Raw genomic sequence first — 22,076 nt, forward strand, 5'->3', positions numbered from 1 at the left:
TCGGTACGTACCTCGGTTTATAGGTCACGGTTCAGTTCGTTTTCGGTACAGTAAGAAAACAACAAAATATAAATTTTTTGGTTATTTATTTACCAAATTTGTAAACAATGGCATAACATACATATACACACAGGGTCCATTGCCAGGGTCAGGGGCGTCACTAGCTTTTAAGGACAGGGGGGGCTTAGCCCCCAGGAGATGCACAGGATGCGAGCGAACGTAGCGCACGAGCACAAAACTTCACAAACGGCTAACAAAAACTTAGAAATTAATCATTGTTATTATTATTATTATTTCAGTGGGTTTATTTTCAATCTGTGTTCAGTACAACAACAAACATGGGTTTGCACAGTGACATTTTTTTTACAGCATCAACAAGAAACAATTACTTGCATGATCCTTCAAAATACACTGAAACACAATGAACGTCATGGCATTAGCCTCTATGTTATTCATTCACAACATAGAGGCTAATGCCACCACTTTAGCTCACAATACAATAATTGTTTGTTCCCAAATATTTTGAAGTTGCACAGATTACATTTTGGGCACATATGTGACTAAAATGGTTGTAAATTCAAGCCCTGGAAATATTACTTAATTACTTGAATTAAAGTAATACCTTGATCGGGATAATTTGGCTTGTATATAATATATTTATATATATGTATATATAGTATGGCAAGCCGTTAAGGAAATTAAATATATATGGAAGTCTGAATAGAAATGAGAAACTTTTATATATACTGTAAATAAGAAAGACTTAGAGTCCTGATCTGAAAAAGAGCCAAAGCTGTCAAAAATCTGAGGGACCATCTTCAAAGTGCAATGCTGAAACAAATAATGCAAACAATAAAATGTAACTTCCAGGGCTTGAGATTAACGTAGTCCCGTCGTCCCGGGGACGGTAAAAAAAATGCACGGCACGAAATTAAATGCTCCCCGGGACGATGGCTTTTAACCATTTTTTTTCTTTTTCTTTTTATGTATTTATTCATTTTACATTTTATATTAAATGTCTTGGTTTTTCCACCCTCTGAAAATCCTATGAAATGTTTAACAAGCCATCCTATAATAATACAACAGCTATTAATGTAACAATACAATAAAACAAATATATTTAATTATGTTTTTTTCATTATTTTAACAATAGGCTAATGTATATTACTTTATATAGATTCTACAAGAAACACAAAACTTAAAAACTAAATTATTTACAATTGCAGACACAAGGTTCTTGTTCTGCAGTGCTGTGTGCTAATGTGATTCGTACACCTGCAGGACCGCAAGCAAGGTCGAATAGAAAATGCGGACTGGATTTTGAGTGATGTGGGCATTTTCAGTATGAACAAGTGGAATGGATTGGATACCGACGCACTAAAGGGGCTCTCTACCTTACGCTATGAAGTGAGGGGAAACTGAGTGAATAATGACAGGTTATATGATTATTTATTTAAACTCATATTCGGGCCATTTTATAATGAATATGTCGGCATGTATTTGTAAAAAAACAAACAAAACAAAAAAAACATTTTTTTTTTACATTTATTTCTTTTTAACACCAAATTATTTAGGGGGGCTTAAGAACATTTTAGGGGGGCTTGAGCTCCCCTAAAATAGGCCTAACAACGCCAATGGCCAGGGTTAATGTGGTCAACATATTTAAAATAAAAATTAAATAAGATAAGGCTCAGAATGGTTTCTTAACAAAACTTTTCTACATATAAAGTGCTTTTTTTTAATGATTGATTGAGACTTTTATTAGTAGATTGCACAGTACAGTACATATTCCGTACAATTGACCACTAAATGGTAACACCCCAATAAGTTTTTCAACTTGTTTAAATCGGGGTTCACATTAATCAACATTAAACTGCCTCAAGTTGTAGCTCAGAATAAATAAAATGACAAAACTTTTCTTCTACATATAAAAGTGCAACATTAAACAGTTTCAAGTCAACTCAGCCTCAGATTAACTTTTATTTATATATATATATATATATATATATATATATATACCGTAATTTCCGGACTATAAGCCGCTACTTTTTCCCCTCGTTCTGGTCCCTGCGGCTTATACAAGGGTGCGGCTTATTTACGGCCTGTTCTTCTCCGACACCGACGAAGAGGATTTGGGTGGTTTTAGTACGCAGGAGGAAGACGATGACACAATGATTAAAGACTGACTTTTCATATACCGGTAGGCTGGTTATTTTGATAACGTACATGCGAGCACTTCGTTTTACTTTGCACCGTTGTATTATTTGTACTCTGCACGAATGCTGTTCGCCATGTCAAAGATGTGAAAGTTTGATTGAATGATTGAAAGATTTATTGTTAATAAATGGGACGCTTTGCGTTCCCAAACAGTCATCTCTGTCCCGACAATCCCCTCCGTGGTAGCAGGAACCCCTATATACTACGCTAATTACACATCAAAACCCTGCGGCTTATAGTCGGGTGCGGCTTATATATGGAGCAATCTGTATTTTCCCCTAAATTTAGCTGGTGCGGCTTATAGTCAGGTGCGGCTTATAGTCCGGAAATTACGGTATATATATATATACAGTATATATACATATTTTTAACGGGCGATTAACGTGAACAATTCCTTTTTGACCCTCAAGCCATGCCGTAGCGATGATGATGATGCCTTGTCACTATTGCTGTCACCAAATGTTAACAGTCTCTTCAACCGTGTTGCTGGCTGCAGCTGAGTCGCTAAAGGTTACAAATGCATATGTTGTATCCGGTCATATATCTTGGCTGCCAAAAATTCTGCACTCTTCAGCAAAAGAAAAATCCTGTGTTTAACCAGGTGCTTACTCAGATTGTAAGTATTCCCGCCACTTGGCTTGATTTTTGCGTCACAAATATTGCAGAGTGTATAATCTGCATCGGCATTACTTTTGGAAAAGTGGAGCCACACTTTAGAGTGTTTTTATAAGGCATGGTTGGGTTTTTGTCATGAAAATTGTATGGGTTAAAAGATTACTAAGAGCATGTAGAAATCACCTGTTTTCCTCTAAAGTGCTAACAAGTACTCGCCACACGCCAGTTCTAATGCAACTGGACCCAGGTACCGAAACATGGCACAGCTGGATCTTATGTGAATTGGTGCACGGTAGTATCGACCAGTTTCCTTCGGTGCCAAAAAAAAATACTGGATCCCGTGCCCATCCCTACCTGAAAGACATGTATGGTTTGCTGCTGGACGGATAACACAGCAAGGATGTTTCTGTAGAGGTAGAGTCCCTGGTTGTGGGACAGGATGATCTTGTCACATTTGAAGGACCTGGTGTCACACAGCCTGCCAGTGTGGAGATCGATAACGTGGAGAGAGTAGTCTTCCAAAGGAGACCGAGGATTTGGAGTCACTGATTCATTGTTGCGATACACCTATTTGAACCACAACAATATGTATGAAATTAATTAGTTTTTTAGTTTTCTGTGTCAATTTTGTCGTGTGTTTGATACTGCCGTACCTCAAAGAAGTATGGTGGTGGCTCCTCGGGGACGTACACGGCCGAGCCAACGATGACGTAGCGGCAGTCGTCGGTGAAGAGGCTACACTCCCGGTTGAGGTGCTCTCCATTGGACGCCACATTAGTGACATGGAGTAAGGAGAAAAAACGTTCAAAAAGACGACCTCGAATGTTGAGGGAGCGCTGGTCGTTGGCTGTTGCAAGGGTCTCACCCTCTTGACCTCTCAGCAGGTCCTGAGCTGCTTGGCAGCCCTGGTATTCATAAATCTGTATTTAAACAAATCAGTTCAGTTTTGAATGAATACACAGTTCTTATGATAACAGGGTATCAAAAATAGCATACTTTCAACAGAAGCAACTATCAGTTCCGTAAATACTCGCCAATCACAGTAATAAGGCGGGACTGAAACAGAAATTATAATTTACCTCTAGAGATGTCTGGTCAGATGAGAAGGCGATAAAGCAACGACCATCAGGTGAAAACTTCCTCAGGAAGCAGGGAGGCTTCTCCACGTTGACCACAGTAAAGTTTGGGAACAGATTCTGGTGGAAGCAGCGTACTCTGTACCAGTGAGCTCCTGGATGGCCTGAGCAGATCCGACGCATTTCAAGACGATAAACCACATTCTGATTCTGGATCCGTCGAGGTTTGAGAGTGGGTGTGTCCTCATCCATCACAGCGATTGTTGACTCGAAGCTCTGCTTATTAGGTAGATTTGGGGTGAGCCTGGGGGCCTGAACGACTACATCCCTGCCCAGCTACCTGTTTGTTTAGGAACAAAAGGAATGGAGAATAAGAACAAATCCCATCACATGCAGACTTGCAAATTGCTATTAAAAAATACCGTTATTAGAACAAAAAGTATTAGGAAGACATTTAATCCACAAATAAACACTCTGGAGCAGATACAATTTGGTGGATCCATGAGGTAAGAATGTAACTCCATATACCATCCATCCATCCATTCTCTATCGCTTGTCCCTATCGGGGTCGCGGGGGTGCTGGAGCCTAAACCAGCAAAAAGCAGGGTGCACCCTGAACAAGTCGCCACCTCATCGCAGGGCCAACACTTATAGACTAACATTCACACTCACATTTTCACACTAGGACCAATTTAGTGTTGCCAATCAACCTATCCCCCAAATAGTTACAAAGGCAGTATTGGTCATATTCTGATATTGATACTTAAAAATGTCAAGATCATTGAATGATTACATTTTTGATCACAATTATAATTATACAAAAACACAGGTTGGTGGTGTACAAATATACCGTAATTTCCGGACTATAAGCCGCACCTGACTATAAGCCGCACCAGCTAAATTTAGGGGAAAATACAGATTGCTCCATATATAAGCCGCACCCGACTATAAGCCGCAGGGTTTTGATGTGTAATTACCGTAGTATATAGGGGTTCCTGCTACCACGGAGGGGATTGTCGGGACAGAGATGACTGTTTGGGAACGCAAAGCGTCCCATTTATTAACAATAAATCTTTCAATCAAACTTTCACATCTTTGACATGGCGAACAGCATTCGTGCAGAGTACAAATAATACAACGGTGCAAAGTAATACAAAGTGCTCGCCTGTACGTTATCAAAATAACCAGCCTACCGGTATATGAAAAGTCAGTCTTTAATCATTGTGTCATCGTCTTCCTCCTGCGTACTAAAACCACCGAAATCCTCTTCGTCGGTGTCGGAGAAGAACAGGCCGTAAATAAGCCGCACCCTTGTATAAGCCGCAGGGACCAGAACGAGGGGAAAAAGTAGCGGCTTATAGTCCGGAAATTACGGTACATTTAATATTTCAATTATTTCCTTATTCCCTTCAATGACATACAATATTTTGAGCAAAATAAATTAAAGACTTTGGAAAAAAAAAACTAAACAAAAGCAAAAACGACTATTGGCTTTTATTTAAATCCTTTGGTTTTTGCCCTTAAAGTCCTCCTGTGTCCAGGGACTTATTTCCTGAGTTTGTAAACAATAACAAAAACAACAAAAAAACAATGTTGTAATATTTTGTGAAAATATCAATTTAATCACTGTAGTGTTGGCTAACTTGATGATCTATGGATATTTGTATTTGTCCGCTTACTATTCTTTACCTTCAAGAGCTCTTGCTTAGGGGTTAACATATCCCCGGTGTGTAGTGTAGCATATTAAGCCATTTCTCATCCTCCAGTGATAATGAAATTTGTCAGAAACATAGTTAATTTGCTGCGATTGAGGCAAGGATTTGTGCAGACCTATTCAACTGGCGGCCCATGGGCCACATTCGGCCCGCCAAAGTTTTTCATTTGGCCCGCCGAACATCACTCAAATAGGCTTGATGAAACCTAAAACTAGGGTTGATCATGTATGCAGTACTCCAGCCACAGCGCAGGGGGCAACAGCGAGGCATGTATTTTACAATGAAGCAGCAGTAGGGTAAGTAGAAGAAGACTACCCATTCAACCTTGGAAAAAAAAACTAAATACATTGTAAAAGTCAGACTTTTAACAAGGACTGGACAACAACGTATCAATGTTCTACCCCAAGCAAGTGCCCGTGTCGTTGTTTTCTGGCGGACCTTTTAAGCGTCGGACACATTGATCCAGACAAGCAGCAACAATGGTAGAAATCCCAGCTGTAAGCTTCCTCACGAAACTTGGTCAAACTTTTGTCAGTAGATATAATGTGTGCATAAAGATAGTTTAGTTTGTTTTGTATTGAAATTGCTGACTCAGTGATGTATTTTGTCTGAGATTACCGATCAAACCTTGTTTAATACATGTAGTGTTAAATTTGATCAGTAGAGGGCACTTAAAGCGATACATCACATACAATGTTTGGTGTCTGAATATTGTGTAATTTCTATATGTGTCAACATTTGTAGTTTATTGTGTGTGTATATTAACACTAAACTTTCTATTTTATTTATGTAAAATACACAATAGACATTATTTATGTAAAATACATAATGGACGTTATATTTTTGTTATGTTTATTTTATGCTTATATCTTCAGTCTTACAAACCTAAATGAAGAAAGAAGTGTAAATAAATAAAACTAAGGAAGGAAAATAATTCAAAATAGGAACATCAATCCAACAAAAACTAGAGCTTCTTTTTCTTTATACTGTTAACTAGCTGCACCCACTGGAAATGAGTAGCGGTGCAGAATAATGAATTTATTGAAAATGCAATGTGAAATGCGAAGTATTTACTTTGCAATTAAATAAAGCATCCAAGAAATATAACCTGCGTGGGCACTTTCTGACGAAACATCCTCCCCTGGGTCTTGAAACTGGGGCTCTCTTCATAATGTAGTTGAATAGCCCTGAATTAGTGACTTGGAAGCAGCTACGCACCGCTGAAGATGGGTATAACAGCTCGGCCATTTAGTTGAGTGGCTAGAAATTTTTACCTCCAAGCAGCAGATCCAGGTTCAAATCCCCCCCTCCCCCAAAGCATCGATGGAACAAGGAGGGCTAAAATTAGTATGTGAACTCTATCATCCTAGCTAAACTTGAAGCCAGTTATATAGTTTAATATTACAACATACATTTATCATTTCTATACTATGTGTCAGTACAGTTTCTGATATTCAACATTCAAATCATTCCTACAATCACAGTATTTCTATATTCAAACCATTTCACAGTCAAACTGTTTCTATCCTATATTCCACTGGCACTTCAACTAGCATTCTTCAATATTTAAACCATTCCTACTGTACGCTCAAACATATTCTTACAATATTTAAACCATTCCTACTGTACGCTCAAACATATTCTTACAATATTTTAACATTACTTCTGCATTTCAATTTAGCTAAGGAACAAGCGGTAAAAAATGGATGGATGGATGGATGGAATTAAGGCATTCACACCCAATTTCTACAGAAATTTTATTTTCTAGTTGTAGCTGTAGTTTATTTACTAACAGTAAGTTGTAATACTAAACTGTAATTTGTAGTGTACTTTAGTGTCCCAAAAACTACCTAATAGTTCCCTGTATATATCTCAACTTTAAAGTATAGTTAGTTGTAGTGTTGCACTATTAGATAGCTGCGCCTGAATTGACAGGATGTGTCAGTGTAGGAGACCCGAGCCAAGGGTAACGGGGCTTCAGTTACCAAGAAGATGTACAGATCGCCCTGGGCTTAAATGGCACGAGATGAACGGCTGAGCTAGCTGAAAGGCATTTAGATGTTTGAACCTAGTTGTATATATATATTTGTGCTTATGTATAAAGTACGGTCGGGTGATGATAATCTGTACTCCTCAAACAGACTGGAGGAAGGGTTGCCACTCTCAGACAGATACAAAAGAAGAGTTGTGAGTGAAGTTCTGATGTCTATTCCGTGATAGGTAATAACCTACCACAATTTCAGACAATCCACCAGTTACCCAATAGGTCAGACCGTTAGACCCATCCAGACTGGATGAAGGAGGCAGCATTGAGGATATACTGAGGCGAAATAGTGTGAAGCACTACCAAAATTGCAGCAAAATGTTTGGTAATGACAAACTTGAGCTTAAAAGAGCAGCTGAAATTCAGAATGACTCAGAAGGAGAGCTGTCAGAAATGCAACTAACTTGCATGGAAGTGCAACAGTGTTTCCTGTGTAAAAGACAGTACTAAAGTCAGAGCTGCGACAAGCCATGACCATGCAGCTAAATGCGAGGCTTAAAGGCCTACTGAAATGAAATGTTTTTATTTAAACGGGGATAGCAGATCCATTCTATGTGTCATACTTGATCATTTCGCGATATTGCCATATTTTTGCTGAAAGGATTTAGTAGAGAACATGGACGATAAAGTTCGCAACTTTTGGTCGCTGATAAAAAAAGCCTTGCCTTTACCGGAAGTAGCGTAACGTCGCAGGTTGAAGGGCTCCTCACATTTCCCCATTGTTTACACCAGCAGCGAGAGCGATTCGGACCGAGAAAGCAACGATTACCCCATTAATTTGAGCGAGGATGAAAGATTTGTGGATGAGCAACGTGAGATTGAAGGACTAGAGTGCAGTGCAGGGCGTATCTTTTTTCGCTCTGACCGTAACTTATGTACAAGGGCTCATTGGATTCCACACTTTCTCCTTTTTCTATTGTGGATCACGGATTTGTATTTTAAACCACCTCGGATACTATATCCTCTTGAAAATGAGTCGAGAATGCGAAATGGACATTCACAGTGACTTTTATCTCCACGACAATATATCGGCGAAGCACTTTAGCTACGGAGCTAACGCGATAGCATCGGGCTTAACTGCAGATAGAAACAAAACAAATAAACCCCTGACTGGAAGGATAGACAGAAAATCAACAATACTATTAAACCATGGACCTGTAACTACACGGTTAATGCTTTCCAGCCTGGCGAAGCTTAACAATGCTGTTGCTAACGACGCCATTGAAGCTAACTTAGCTACGGGACCTCACAGAGCTATGTTAAAAACATTAGCTATCCACCTACGCCAGCCAGCCCTCATCAGCTCATCAACACCCGTGCTCACCTGCGTTCCAGCGATCGACGGAGCGACGAAGGACTTCACCCGATCATCGATGCGGTCGGCGGCTAGCGTCGGATAGCGCGTCTGCTATCCAAGTCAAAGTCCTCCTGGCTGTGTTCCTGCAGCCAGCCGCTAATACACCGATCCCACCTACAGCTTTCTTCTTTGCAGTCTTCATTGTTCATTAAACAAATTGCAAAAGATTCACCAACACAGATGTCCAGAATACTGTGGAATTTTGCGATGAAAACAGAGCTGTTTGTATTGGATACAATGGTGTCCGAATACTTTCGTTTCAACCATTGACATCACGCGCATACGTCATCATACATAGACGTTTTCAACCAGAAGTTTCGCGAGATATTTAAAATTGCACTTTATAAGTTAACCCGGCCGTATTGGCATGTGTTGCAATGTTAAGATTTCATCATTGATATATAAACTATCAGTATCGGTAGTAGTGGGTTTCAGTAGGCCTTTAATGAAGGTGCTTGCAATCTTATTCAGGGTTTCCCCTTAATGTAACTGAATGTGGGGCATCGCCACTGTAAATTCATGGCCGCCACACCTTAAAAAAAATTTTTTTTAGCGTGAAAAAAATTAAGTAATACAATGTATTGTAGCCTCCAGAAGATGTCACACAAGGTCTGACGCTATTTTTTTTAGCTTTTACTGCCAATCATGTGATAACAATTGACTCAATTCCAACAGGTTTTACCTCCATGCAAACAGTTTTGCGTCCGTGCTTCCCCGGACACGTAATACTTCCTCATTCAGGCACGGACGGTGTGTTTGATCAAATCAAAACCCCACGAACATAAAACATTATCACCAGCAGATCGTTACAGTATGAATGGATATATATGTAGCCTATTATGCATGCTCTATTAACTCGTAATGCACCGAAAAAAATACTTTGACCACCAGAACAACACTGCCGAAACCGGATGTAAACAAGACGCACGCGATTGTCTGGAGCGAAGTCAGCATATCTGCGATGTGGACATACATTTAATACATCCCAGATATACAATATGTGCAAATATTAAAAGAACACTGGCGGCTTTTAGGGAGCGAAACTCCAACTGGACGTCTTGCTCGCTACTGCTCGCTTTTCGTCGGGGACATTGAGCTATAGAAGTAGAGTCTCTAAACACAGGTACGTTATATAATCACACCACAAAAATATGATAAATTTGTTTTGCGTCATGAGCCGTAACTCTCGTAAAAACTCGTCCTGCAAGACTCCACTTTGAGGAAGATGGACACTTTGTGATTCCGTAGTTTTGGAGCTGTGATAACAATTGCAGCCACTTATGTTCCTGTGATTGTCAATAGAAGACGAAGGCAGCAGGTGATCGCTCAAAGGCTACGTTCTTACAGTGCAGTGGCCAAGAATAAGGGATTTTTGGGAGAGAATTGTGAAAAAGGAATACACAGACAAATTGTGGATTTAAGGGCATATATATATGAGGTAGATCACCTCATACGACATCATTGGTCATATGAAAAATAGTTTTCCTGCTCAAAAATTGTGGGCACCCCTGCTCTAAAGTGTCAATAGGTATGAACATGAGTGTGAATGATTGTCTAGACGTTCCTGTGGTGGGATGGTGACCAATCTAAGGTATAACCTGTCTCTTGCCAGAAGTCAGCTGGGATAAGTTCCACTTTACCTGCGATGCTAGTGAGGATAAGCGATATAAAAAATAAATGGATGCATGGACCATGGTCTCGGTGTTCCATATCATCAGGTACTTGACATATCATCTTAGCTGAGAGATCATTTGTCTAATGCACCTGCCTACTCCAGATTAGTAGTACCACATCTACTTATATTATTGAAATGCAACATGCACGTTTCCATGCTGGACAGTCATTTGATCAAATTAAAAGCATCACTAAGAGTGTATTCACATTTAATTCCTGTCATGTTGTTAAACTAATTAATAATTATTTTTTTAATAAAAAATTAGATTTTTCATACTCAAAATTAGAAGTGGGGGAAATAATTTATTTTTAGATGCATCGCACTTCGGACATGGGCGATTATACAATCGATTAGTAAACAATTTACAAATTCCATTTGTTGACAGCTAAAATTAAAATTATTCCAGATATAACATATTTTGCTTGCAAGTTAAGTAAATCAAGACTAGAGTTGCACCCATGATAAAATTGTCATTTGGTGAATTTTTAGAATTTCTCTGGTGGTGCAACATCAGCAATTCCTGGTGACAGTCTGGATACATGGGTTTTGACAGAAAGGGGCTGTAACAACACTCTGCTCCAAACTTAATACAATCAGGTAAACTCAACTGCAGACAAGCAAGGGAGCTGCATCAAGCAGATCCCCCAACACTTAGCAGAAATATAATATAATACAGGCGCGCAAGTAATGACCTTATCAAATTGTGCAATGCTCCACAGAGCGATAAGCTTGCAAGCACATTATCAGGATACGTTTTGGGTTCAGATTGTAAATACTAGGGGTGTGGGAAAAAATCGATTCTAATTCGAATCGCGATTCTCACGTTGTGCGATTCAGAATCGATTCTCATTTTTAAAAAAATCGATTTTTTTTAAATGTATTTATTTATTGACTTTTTTTTTTTTTTAATTAATCAATCCAACAAAACAATACACAGCAATACCATAACAATTCAATCCAATTCCAAAACCAAACCCAATCCAGCAACACTCAGAACTGCAGCAAACAGAGCAATTGAGAGGAGACACAAACACGACACAGAAAAAAACAAAAGTAGTGAAATAAAAATTAATATTATCAACAACAGTATCAATATTAGTTACAATTTCAACATAGCAGTGATTAAAAATCCCTCATTGACTTTATCATTAGACATTTATAAAAAAATTTAAAAAAAGAACAATAGTGTCACAGTGGCTTACACTTGCATCGCATCTCATAAGCTTGACAACACACTGTGTCCAATATTTTCACAAAGATAAAATAAGTCATATTTTTGGTTCATTTAATAGTTAAAACAAATTTACATTATTGCAATCAGTTGATAAAACATTGTCCTTTACAATTATAAAAGCTTTTTACAAAAATCTACTACTCTGCTTGCATGTCAGCAGACTGGGGTAGATCCTGCTGAAATCCTATGTATTGAATGAATAGAGAATCCTTTTGAATCAGATCACCAAGATGGCTGCGCTTCAGAGCAGCGGCTTCGTGCGAGCGCTCCTGGAAGTGTGGACTGATTTGGCAAAAATACCCCTCAATTCAGTCAATTTCATGGCTGGCTCACAGCGTGTTCACTCCGTGATCACTTACGACCGACTTACGATTCTGGATGTGGAGAGATCGGGCCATTTTGGGCTGATAGATGCGTGTACGATGGACCTGCTCGCTAGCTTGGGAATTCTTCGCGAGCTACATCCAGCAGTGGCCTTTGAAGCAGCGGCGTCGACTTCCAGCGGAGACGGTCAGCGAAAGAGACGTAAGCGATGCGCTCGGAAGCAGAAGCGGGGGTGTCGGGCGGGGCTAACAACAAAGCTATATGCTTTGTTGTTAGCGGGGCTAACGAAAAAGCTAAATGCTAATCCACAAAGAAGCGCTAATAAGGAGTCTGTTAAGCTAGAACTAGCCAGCGCCAGGCTGGATAATCCCTGCACACATAGCAATTCTTCTAGAATAATATACAACTCACATAATGTTCTTTCTGCGTCAGAGGTGGACATGCATTTTACTGAGGTGGCAAACAATCTAAAAATTCCTGTCATATCAATTCCTAGATATGGTCGAAATTATTTAAAGTGCACTATGCATAATAAACGTAACATTATTAATATTGCTACTACGGATACTTTCAACAAAAACTCCTCAAAACAGCCCACTACCTATAATATGGGCTTTTTAAACATAAGGTCATTGTCTTCCAAAACGTTATTAGTTAATGAAGTCATCAGAGACAACAATCTTGATGTCGTTGGTCTAGCCGAGACCTGGCTCAAACCAGACGAATTTTTTGCGCTGGGTGAGGCGTCTCCTCCTGGCTATGCGGGAACGCATATTGCCCGCCCCATTAAAAGGGGTGGGGGTGTTGCACTAATATACAACAAAAACTTTAGCCTTACCTCGGACCTAAATAATAAATATAACTCGTTTGAGGTGCTCACTATGAGGTTTGTCACACCGCTGCCTCTCCACCTGGCTGTCATCTACCGCCCCCCTGGGCCCTATTCGGACTTTATCAATGAATTTTCAGAGTTCGTTGCTGATCTAGTGACGCACGCCGACAATATAATCATAATGGGGGACTTTAACATCCATATGAATACCCCATCGGACCCTCAGTGCGTGGCGCTCCAGACTATAATTGATAGCTGTGGTCTTACACAAATAATAAATGAACCCACGCATCGCAAGAGGTAATACGATAGATCTAGTGCTTGTCAGGGGTGTCACCACCTCTAAAGTTACGATACTCCCGTACACTAAAGTAATGTCCGATCATTACCTTATAAAATTCGAAGTTCTGACTCATTGTCAACAAACTAATAATAATAATAATAACTACTATAGCAGCCGCAACATTAATGCTGCCACAACGTCGACTCTTACTGACCTACTGCCTTCAGTAATGGCATCATTCCCAAATTATGTGGGCTCTATTGATAACCTCACTAACAACTTTAACGACGCCCTGCGCGACACCATTGATATTGTAGCACCGCTAAAGCTAAAAAGGGCCCCTAAAAGGCGTACCCCATGGTTTACAGAAGAAACTAAAGCCCATAAATTATCACGTAGAAAGCTGGAACGCAAATGGCGTGCGACTAAACTTGAGGTTTTCCATCAAGCATGGAGTGATAGTTTAATAACTTATAAACGCATGCTTACCTCAGCTAAAGCTAAATATTACTCAAATCTCATCCACCTCAACAAAAATGATCCTAAATTTTTGTTTAGTACAGTAGCATCGCTAACCCAACAAGGGACTCCTCCCAGTAGCTCCACCCACTCAGCAGATGACTTTATGAATTTCTTTAATAAGAAAATTGAACTCATCAGAAAAGAGATTAAAGACAATGCATCCCAGCCACAACTGGGTTCTATTAACACAAATATGACTGTATATACGACGGACATTGCCCTCCAAAATAGTTTCTCTCTCTTTGATGAAATAACATTGGAGGAATTGTTAAAATGTGTAAATGGGACAAAACAAACAACATGTTTACTTGACCCAATTCCTGGGAAACTTATCAAGGAGCTTTTTGTTTTATTAGGTCCATCAGTGTTAAATATTATAAACCTATCACTTTCCTCTGGTACTGTTCCTCTAGCATTCAAAAAAGCGGTTATTCATCCTCTACTCAAAAGACCTAACCTCGATCCTGACCTCATGGTGAACTACCGGCCGGTGTCCCACCTACCGTTTATCTCGAAAATTCTCGAAAAAATTGTCGCACAGCAGCTAAATGAACACTTAGTGACTAACAATCTCTGTGAACCTTTTCAATCCGGTTTCAGGGCAAATCACTCTACGGAGACAGCCCTCGCAAAAATGACTAATGATCTATTGCTGACGATGGATTCTGATGCTTCATCTATGTTGCTGCTTCTTGATCTTAGCGCCGCTTTCGATACTGTTGATCATAATATTTTATTAGAGCGTATCAAAACGCGTATTGGGATGTCAGACTTAGCCTTGTCTTGGTTTAACTCTTATCTTACTGACAGGATGCAGTGTGTCTCCCATAACAATGTGACCTCGGACTATGTTAAGGTAACGTGCGGAGTTCCCCAGGGTTCAGTTCTTGGCCCTGCACTCTTTAGTATTTACATGCTGCCGCTAGGTGACATTATACGCAAATACGGTGTTAGCTTTCACTGTTATGCTGATGACACCCAACTCTACATGCCCCTAAAGCTGACCAACACGCCGGATTGTAGTCAGCTGGAGGCGTGTCTTAATGAAATTAAACAATGGATGTCCGCTAACTTTTTGCAACTCAACGCTAAGAAAACGGAAATGCTGATTATCGGTCCTGCTCAACACCAACATCTATTTAATAATACCACCTTAACATTTGACAACCAAACAATTAAACAAGGCGACTCAGTAAAGAATCTGGGTATTATCTTCGACCCAACTCTCTCGTTTGAGTCACACATTAAGAGTGTTACTAAAACGGCCTTCTTTCATCTCCGTAATATCGCTAAAATTCGTTCCATTTTGTCCACAAGCGATGCTGAGATCATTATCCATGCGTTCGTTACATCTCGTCTCGATTACTGTAACGTATTATTTTCGGGCCTCCCTATGTCTAGCATTAAAAGATTACAGATGGTACAAAATGCGGCTGCTAGACTTTTGACAAAAACAAGAAAGTTTGATCATATTACGCCTATACTGGCTCACTTGCACTGGCTTCCTGTGCACCTAAGATGCGACTTTAAGGTTTTACTACTTACGTATAAAATACTACACGGTCAAGCTCCTGCCTATCTTGACGATTGTATTGTACCATATGTCCCGGCAAGAAATCTGCGTTCAAAGAACTCCGGCTTATTAGTGATTCCCAGAGCCCAAAAAAAGTCTGCGGGCTATAGAGCGTTTTCTATTCGGGCTCCAATACTATGGAATGCCCTCCCGGTAAAAGTTAGAGATGCTACCTCAGTAGAAGCATTTAAGTCTCATCTTAAAACTCATTTGTATACTCTAGCCTTTAAATAGACTCCCTTTTTAGACCAGTTGATCTGCCGTTTCTTTTCTTTTCTTTTCTACTCTGCTCCGGGGTGGACCGCTAGCCTGTCCATCAGATGGGGACATCTCTACGCTGCTGACCCGTCTCCACTCGGGATGGTTCCCGCTGGCCCCACCATGGACTGGACTTTCGCTGATGTGTTGGACTTTCACAATATTATGTCAGACCCACTCGACACCGAGGATGTCGTTGTGGCTTGTACAGCCCTTTGAGACACTTGTGATTTAGGGCTATATAAATAAACATTGATTGATTGATTGATTGATTGATTGAAAAAAATCGTTTTTGAATCAAAAATCGTGTTGAATTGAAAAAAAAAATCTATTTTTAATCGAATCGTGACCCCAAGAATCGATATTGAATCGAATCGTGGGACACCCAAAGATTCACAGCCCTAGTAAATACAGTATCCAATTTGCAAAAACTGTGAAGCGCTTGTTATGCGAGGGGGGCATAAGCCGTCTTTCTTCAATACTTTTAATTGCAATTTATACGTCAGGAAAAATCACAATTACGAAGGTGATAATGCATGCTTTTATTTCCTGTCATTTATATTTAGACTATTGCAATGCTCTGCTGTTTCCAATAAGAATATTACAACTCTACAATTATTACAAAACTCAGCTGCACGCCTGCTGACAAGGACGAGAAGGTGGGAGCAAATTACACTAGTTTTAAAGTAGGTGCATTGGCTCCCTGTCAGGGTCGATTTTTAAATTATATTATTCGTTTTCAAATGGCTCAATACTCTTGCACCTTCTTATTGATCTGACCTGCTTTTAACATATTATGGATCTTGGCACCAAACTTTTTTCTTTACCAAATACCAGAACAAAGACCCACTGTGAGGCGGCATTTACCACTATGGCCCCCACCTGTGGAACATCCTGCCAGAAAGCCTCAGGACCGCAAAGACCATTGATATTTAAGAGGTTCAAGATTAGGGCAGGGTGATATGGCTGAAAACTACATCACGATATACGTTTTATATTGGTCCATATTGATAATTATTGATACTTTTTATCAATCAATCAATCAATGTTTATTTATATAGCCCTATGAATTATTTAAGCCTGCCAATAACTACCGTAAAACAATTTTCAACTTACCAACAGTGATGGGCAGTGACAAGCTACATGTTGTTAAACTACGTAGCTTAACTACCTTTTTCGTGAGCTTGGCGGTAGTTTAGCTACTTTTTTAACAAGTAGCTTTTCCTGTAGCTTAGCTACTTTTAGACCCATGTAGCGAGGTAGCTTACATCAAAGCTACAAGCGACAAAGAGAGAAAATGGACTGGAAATCCAGGCCCCAAAAAATATGGAGAAAATCCAATGACCTGGATGAATGACAACATCCATACATATGATAATTGGTTGGTGTTTGTATGATGAGTCACAATTGGCGAAGGTTGGGTGAAACATTAAAGACTGGCCAATCAGAGGCAAGATAAGGCAGGTCATCGAAACTAGTAAACAAAATCATAACAGTCACGCACTCATGTCACATGACGACGAGGGAGTCGGAGACAGAGGGACGCTTCAAGCTGACCACACACAAAAAAAAAAGAAACATACTTAAAAATGGGGAAGGGATTCTCTCCCTCAGATTAGATTTTTCCTTTAGTGATGAAGATGATGTGCAGGAAACACACAATAATGCGTGTCCTTGGCCATATTTTGACAAATGTATGTGTTTAGAGACAACAGTCGACAGTGCCCAAAACCTTAGTTTTTAGTTGTTTACTTTGTAAACAAAAATCATAACTGCTCTCTTCATCTAAGATGTCCAACGCAAATTTAGGAACACACATTAAGGTGAGTTGAGTTCATGAAAAATTTTACTGCACATAACCATTACCAACTGTTCCCAAACAACACACAAGTCATTGTTTTTTTTTCTGTCAATATATAGATGGATGCTGTATTTTACTGTAGGCAGAAAAAATGAATAACACTATAAGCTATATACATTTATCATTTAATTTAAGGGTGGGCCAAAGAAAAGGCAAACTAAAAAAATACATACAGTGGGGTTCGGGGACCACTAGAGGTAGTTGTAGGGTGTCCCCAGCGAAATGACAGATAGTTAATAGTAATTGAGCCTTATTGGGTCCATTTGTACACTCTCACCTACATTAACATTGATATTATATAGGTGTGCCCATAAATATAAATACTGTTAAATGTAGCTTTCATGGAGCAAGCTACTTTTGCCGTGTAGCTTGTAGTGTAGCTTGCTACAATTCTTCCGGGGATAGCTTCCCCTGGAGCTTAGCTACATTTAATTGAGAGTAACTTGTAGCTTAGCTTACTACATTTTCCAAGGAGCTTGCCCATTACTGTTTACCAAGGGTGCTATTTATCAGTGGAGAGAGTGTCTGGTAGCAAGGTAGGATGAGCGCGGCGAAGATATACAATAATTAAAATAAATTTTAAGGTAGTTGCAGATTTGAGACACTAGATGGTGGTAGGGTATAAGCTATTAAACACTTTACAGTTTGGGAAGCAACTCATTAAAACGACACATTGGAAGTGCAAGGATATTGCCGCACCGTCTGCATTAAAACCAACAAAACTACAGACAAGTTTCTGTTTATCTATCATAATATTATTATTAGATGTTTGTCTTCACTCCATGCAGTGAATCCGGAGCAGACAGAAAGACGGTGAAACCAAACCTCTTGGTAGTTGATACTGTTACGTGATTGGCTGTAAGCGTGTTCCCCGCATTGCTCAGTGAATACTGTAACCTGATTGGCTGTTAGTGTGTCCCTCCCATTACTCTGTGACACTTCCTGTTTCCTATTTGCTGGGTTCCCAAAGCGCAAGTGACTTTATAAATAATATAAACCAAAAATATAAACATATATCAAATATTTTATCGGACACATTTTGTATTGATATCGATCATGTGTTTATCGTGATATATATTGATATCGTTTTATCGGCCCATCCCTCTTAAAGAGCCATCCATCTTCTTCCGCTTATCCGAAGTTGGGTCGCGGGAGCAGCAGCCCAAGCAAAGAAGCCCAGACTTCCCTCTACCCAGCCTATTAAAGATATACCTTTTCAAACAGGTTTTTTTACTGATCATGTTAAAAACGCTTCTGAGGTTTTTTCATTTTTATTCTGTAATTTTCCTTTTTGTTTTCAATGTTATGTTTTCATTGTTGTATTAATGTATTATTTAAATCTTATTTTTACATACATTTAAAAATATATTTTATACTATTTTTTTAGATGGTGTTAATTGTAGTTATTCTCAGTGCCATGCCATGTTTTGTTTTGTAATAGTGCTGTGTGCGCGGATTTTTGTTTTCTTTTCTTCTTCTATTTTTTGTTGGTGTAAAGCACTTTGTGTTGTCACTTGCTTGTGTATCAAAGTGCTATATAAATAAAATTGTTGATTGATGGATTTACTGATTGACCCGGAGTCACACACCGTGTTTTTGCAGCAAAATCATGATAAGAAACAACCAGCGGTACACCCAGTTTACAATTTTATTGATTGTATTATTCCTGAGTTTGATGTTGCATTTTACCTTGAGCTTAAATGTTTTATTGCCAAGTTAAAATGTGTAGCTTTCCAAATTGTTAGGTGTCAGCTTTCCATCCATCCATTTTCTACCGCTTGTCCCCCCAGCTTTGTTAAATTCAATTCTTATTCATGAATTTATTTAATAGATTAACCTGTCTTACTTGTTGATGGTAAGAGAACATGTTATTTTAGTTGAATATTGGTTATGATTAGGGATGTAACGATAAACAGTAATAATCATAACTGCGGTAAAACTCCCGACGGTGAGAGTTATCGTTTTGAATAAAATTATCGAAAAACCGTGACAGATAACTCCACTTTGATAAACTCACAAACTGACTGGCAAAAGCTTGCGAGCTTAAATGCTTACATGAAAACAAGAGACATTACATCTTTCCCCATTAAGAAACGACATTTCCCAATCTAAACTTATATAACCACCATATATACAGGTAATTGCTGTTTGAGCAACTTAACTATTCAATTGTGCACATTGAACCTACAAGCTGTGCTCTCTTAGAACAGTATGATTGTTCTATACTTAGAGAATTAGGAGACAAAGGTGTTTTACGGTGAGTTCAAGGACCGCTGAATTAAGTAGAACGCCACAAAATGCCCGCCAGGAATAATAAATAATAATAATAGATTTCATTTGCTACGCACTTTTATCCATCCATCCATTTTCTACCGCTTGTCCCTTCCGGGGTCGCGGGGGGTGCTGGTGCCTATCTCAGCTGCATTTGGGCGGAAGGCGCGGTACACCCTGGACAAGTCGCCACCTCATCACATGGCCAACACAGATAGACAGACAACATTCACACTCAAATTCGCACACTATGGCCAATTTAGCGTTGCCAAACAACCTAGCCCGTTTTTCTGTAACTGACATCGCTGTATTTGTCTTATTTTGCACAAACAGCGTTTATAAGAAAAATACATCCATGTCACACAGTAAAAGAAGCATACAGTGTTCATTCATTAGACAAGATGTGACCTGACATTAGTTTGAGGGAAGAGCTGCTGTATATATTGGTATCGGTTGATACCGTTATCAGAATTGAACAGTATATTGATAAGACAGACTATATCGAGCGCCTCTAAATAATCAATCTCTAATCTCTAGTTTCGGCTGGTTATAAATCAACAAAAAACAATCTAACTGTGTTTTTCTGAAAACTAAATGCTTAATCTATGAATGAACAAAGAAAAACTAAAAAAATACTTAGTTGAAACCAAAGGGGAAAACACAGAAAGGCCAGCCAGCTGTGAAGCCTGAGGCTTAAAGCCTGACTGCCTCACATCCAAATACACAAGACACCTGTGACAAAACAGAGTAACTTTAAGACAGCAATTCTCATTCTGTAAATGAAAAAACTGCATTTTAAACAAGTGAAAGCAACATGGTTACCATCCTGCAGCTAGAAAAAAAAAATAATTCTCAAATTATAGAGATTGTGCTGCAGTTACTGTTTTGCTAATTTGGAGAACCTAACTTAATTAAATTGTTTTTTTCGATTGATTGCTATATTTTTATTTCAAATATGCAAAAAAAAACAAGAGCAAGCCTGATCCAATACAGTGCTATAGCCTTAACAGCCATTACAACAAAATGAAAACAATGGAGAATAAAAAACTAAAACAAATGAGCATTGGACTTTCTTTCTTTTTTTTTACATATTTGAAAAGGAGTCAGAAGAAGTTTACACGTATTTAATCCCGCCCCTTTTTTTTTTTACCAGTTTATATAATAAATAAAATTATACAGTAGGGATCGACCGATTATCGGCGCCAATGTTTGGTATTTTGACATATATGGACATCGTAGGCCTGGGTGGTATGGCCTCAAAATATACTCTCTGATTTTATCACAAAAAATCTAATTCATGTTTTTTTCCACGATTTTTTTCCCACTTTTTTGACAAACTATTGAATACAAATTACCAAGATAATTTTAAAAAAGTGTTTTTGTTTATTTGATCAAACACTACTAGATTGAAATGATACTGCATTCACTGGAACTTACTCTTAGCAAAATTATAATTTGAATAATGTTGTTCTTTTCAGACCAGATAAAAATATTACTTCTTACGGAATCATTTTCATGGAACTAAATAAATGATAGGTTGATTGGCAACACTAAATTCCCCCCCCCCACCCCCCCGAGCCGGAGCTGGTGCACAAGGTGGAAAAGATCCGCTGGATCTAGTCGGTCTCACTTCGACGTACAGCAAGTGCTCTGGCTGAACTTTCTTCCACTCTGGCGTTGCCAACAGTAAGAGGCGACGGCCAGAGGTGGCAATTGTTACCTTGCGGCTCAGAGACTGTACGTTGGAGTTTAACCTGGTGGACGAGAGGGTAACTTCCCTCCCCCTCCGGGTGGGTAGACGGGTCCTGACTATTGTTTGTGCTTACGAACCAAATGACAGTTCAGACTACCCGTCCTCTTTGGATTTCCTAGAGGGAGTACTGGAGAGTGCTAACTCAGGTGATTTCTTTGTTCTACTGGGGGATTTCAATGCTCGCAATGGCAATGACAGTGAAATCTTTTAGACACTCGGGTGAAGAGAGGGGCGGAGCTTTCAACCAATCACCACCTAGTGAGGTGTAGGCTCTGTTGGTGGGGGAGGGTGCTGGACGGACCCGGCAGGCTCAAAAGCATAGTCAGGGTCCTGCAGAGTCTCTCGTCAGAGAAAGTTTAAATTCCCACAACCGGAAAAACTTTCCAGGTTCGATCCCTGCTTCCACCATCCTGGTCACTGCTGTTGTTGTGTCCTTGAGCAAGACGCTGTACCCACCTGCTACCAG

General features: G+C 39.3%; 1 protein-coding gene across 1 annotated transcript in view; it reads right to left on the reverse strand.

Moving 5' to 3' along the window:
* The window catches only part of det1 (DET1 partner of COP1 E3 ubiquitin ligase), a 49,812-nt gene that overhangs the window by 18,459 nt on the left and 9,277 nt on the right, over nt 1–22,076 (reverse strand). The window contains exons 2-4 of the mRNA XM_062036163.1: nt 3,912–4,248; nt 3,486–3,752; nt 3,187–3,399 (exon numbers count right to left, since the gene is read on the reverse strand). Coding sequence (XP_061892147.1) covers nt 3,187–3,399; nt 3,486–3,752; nt 3,912–4,160 — 729 coding nt within the window. The 5' untranslated portion in view covers nt 4,161–4,248. The remainder of the gene's footprint in view (nt 1–3,186; nt 3,400–3,485; nt 3,753–3,911; nt 4,249–22,076) is intronic.

Source organism: Entelurus aequoreus, linkage group LG24, assembly GCF_033978785.1.
Source record: "Entelurus aequoreus isolate RoL-2023_Sb linkage group LG24, RoL_Eaeq_v1.1, whole genome shotgun sequence".
Classification (NCBI taxonomy): domain Eukaryota; kingdom Metazoa; phylum Chordata; class Actinopteri; order Syngnathiformes; family Syngnathidae; genus Entelurus; species Entelurus aequoreus.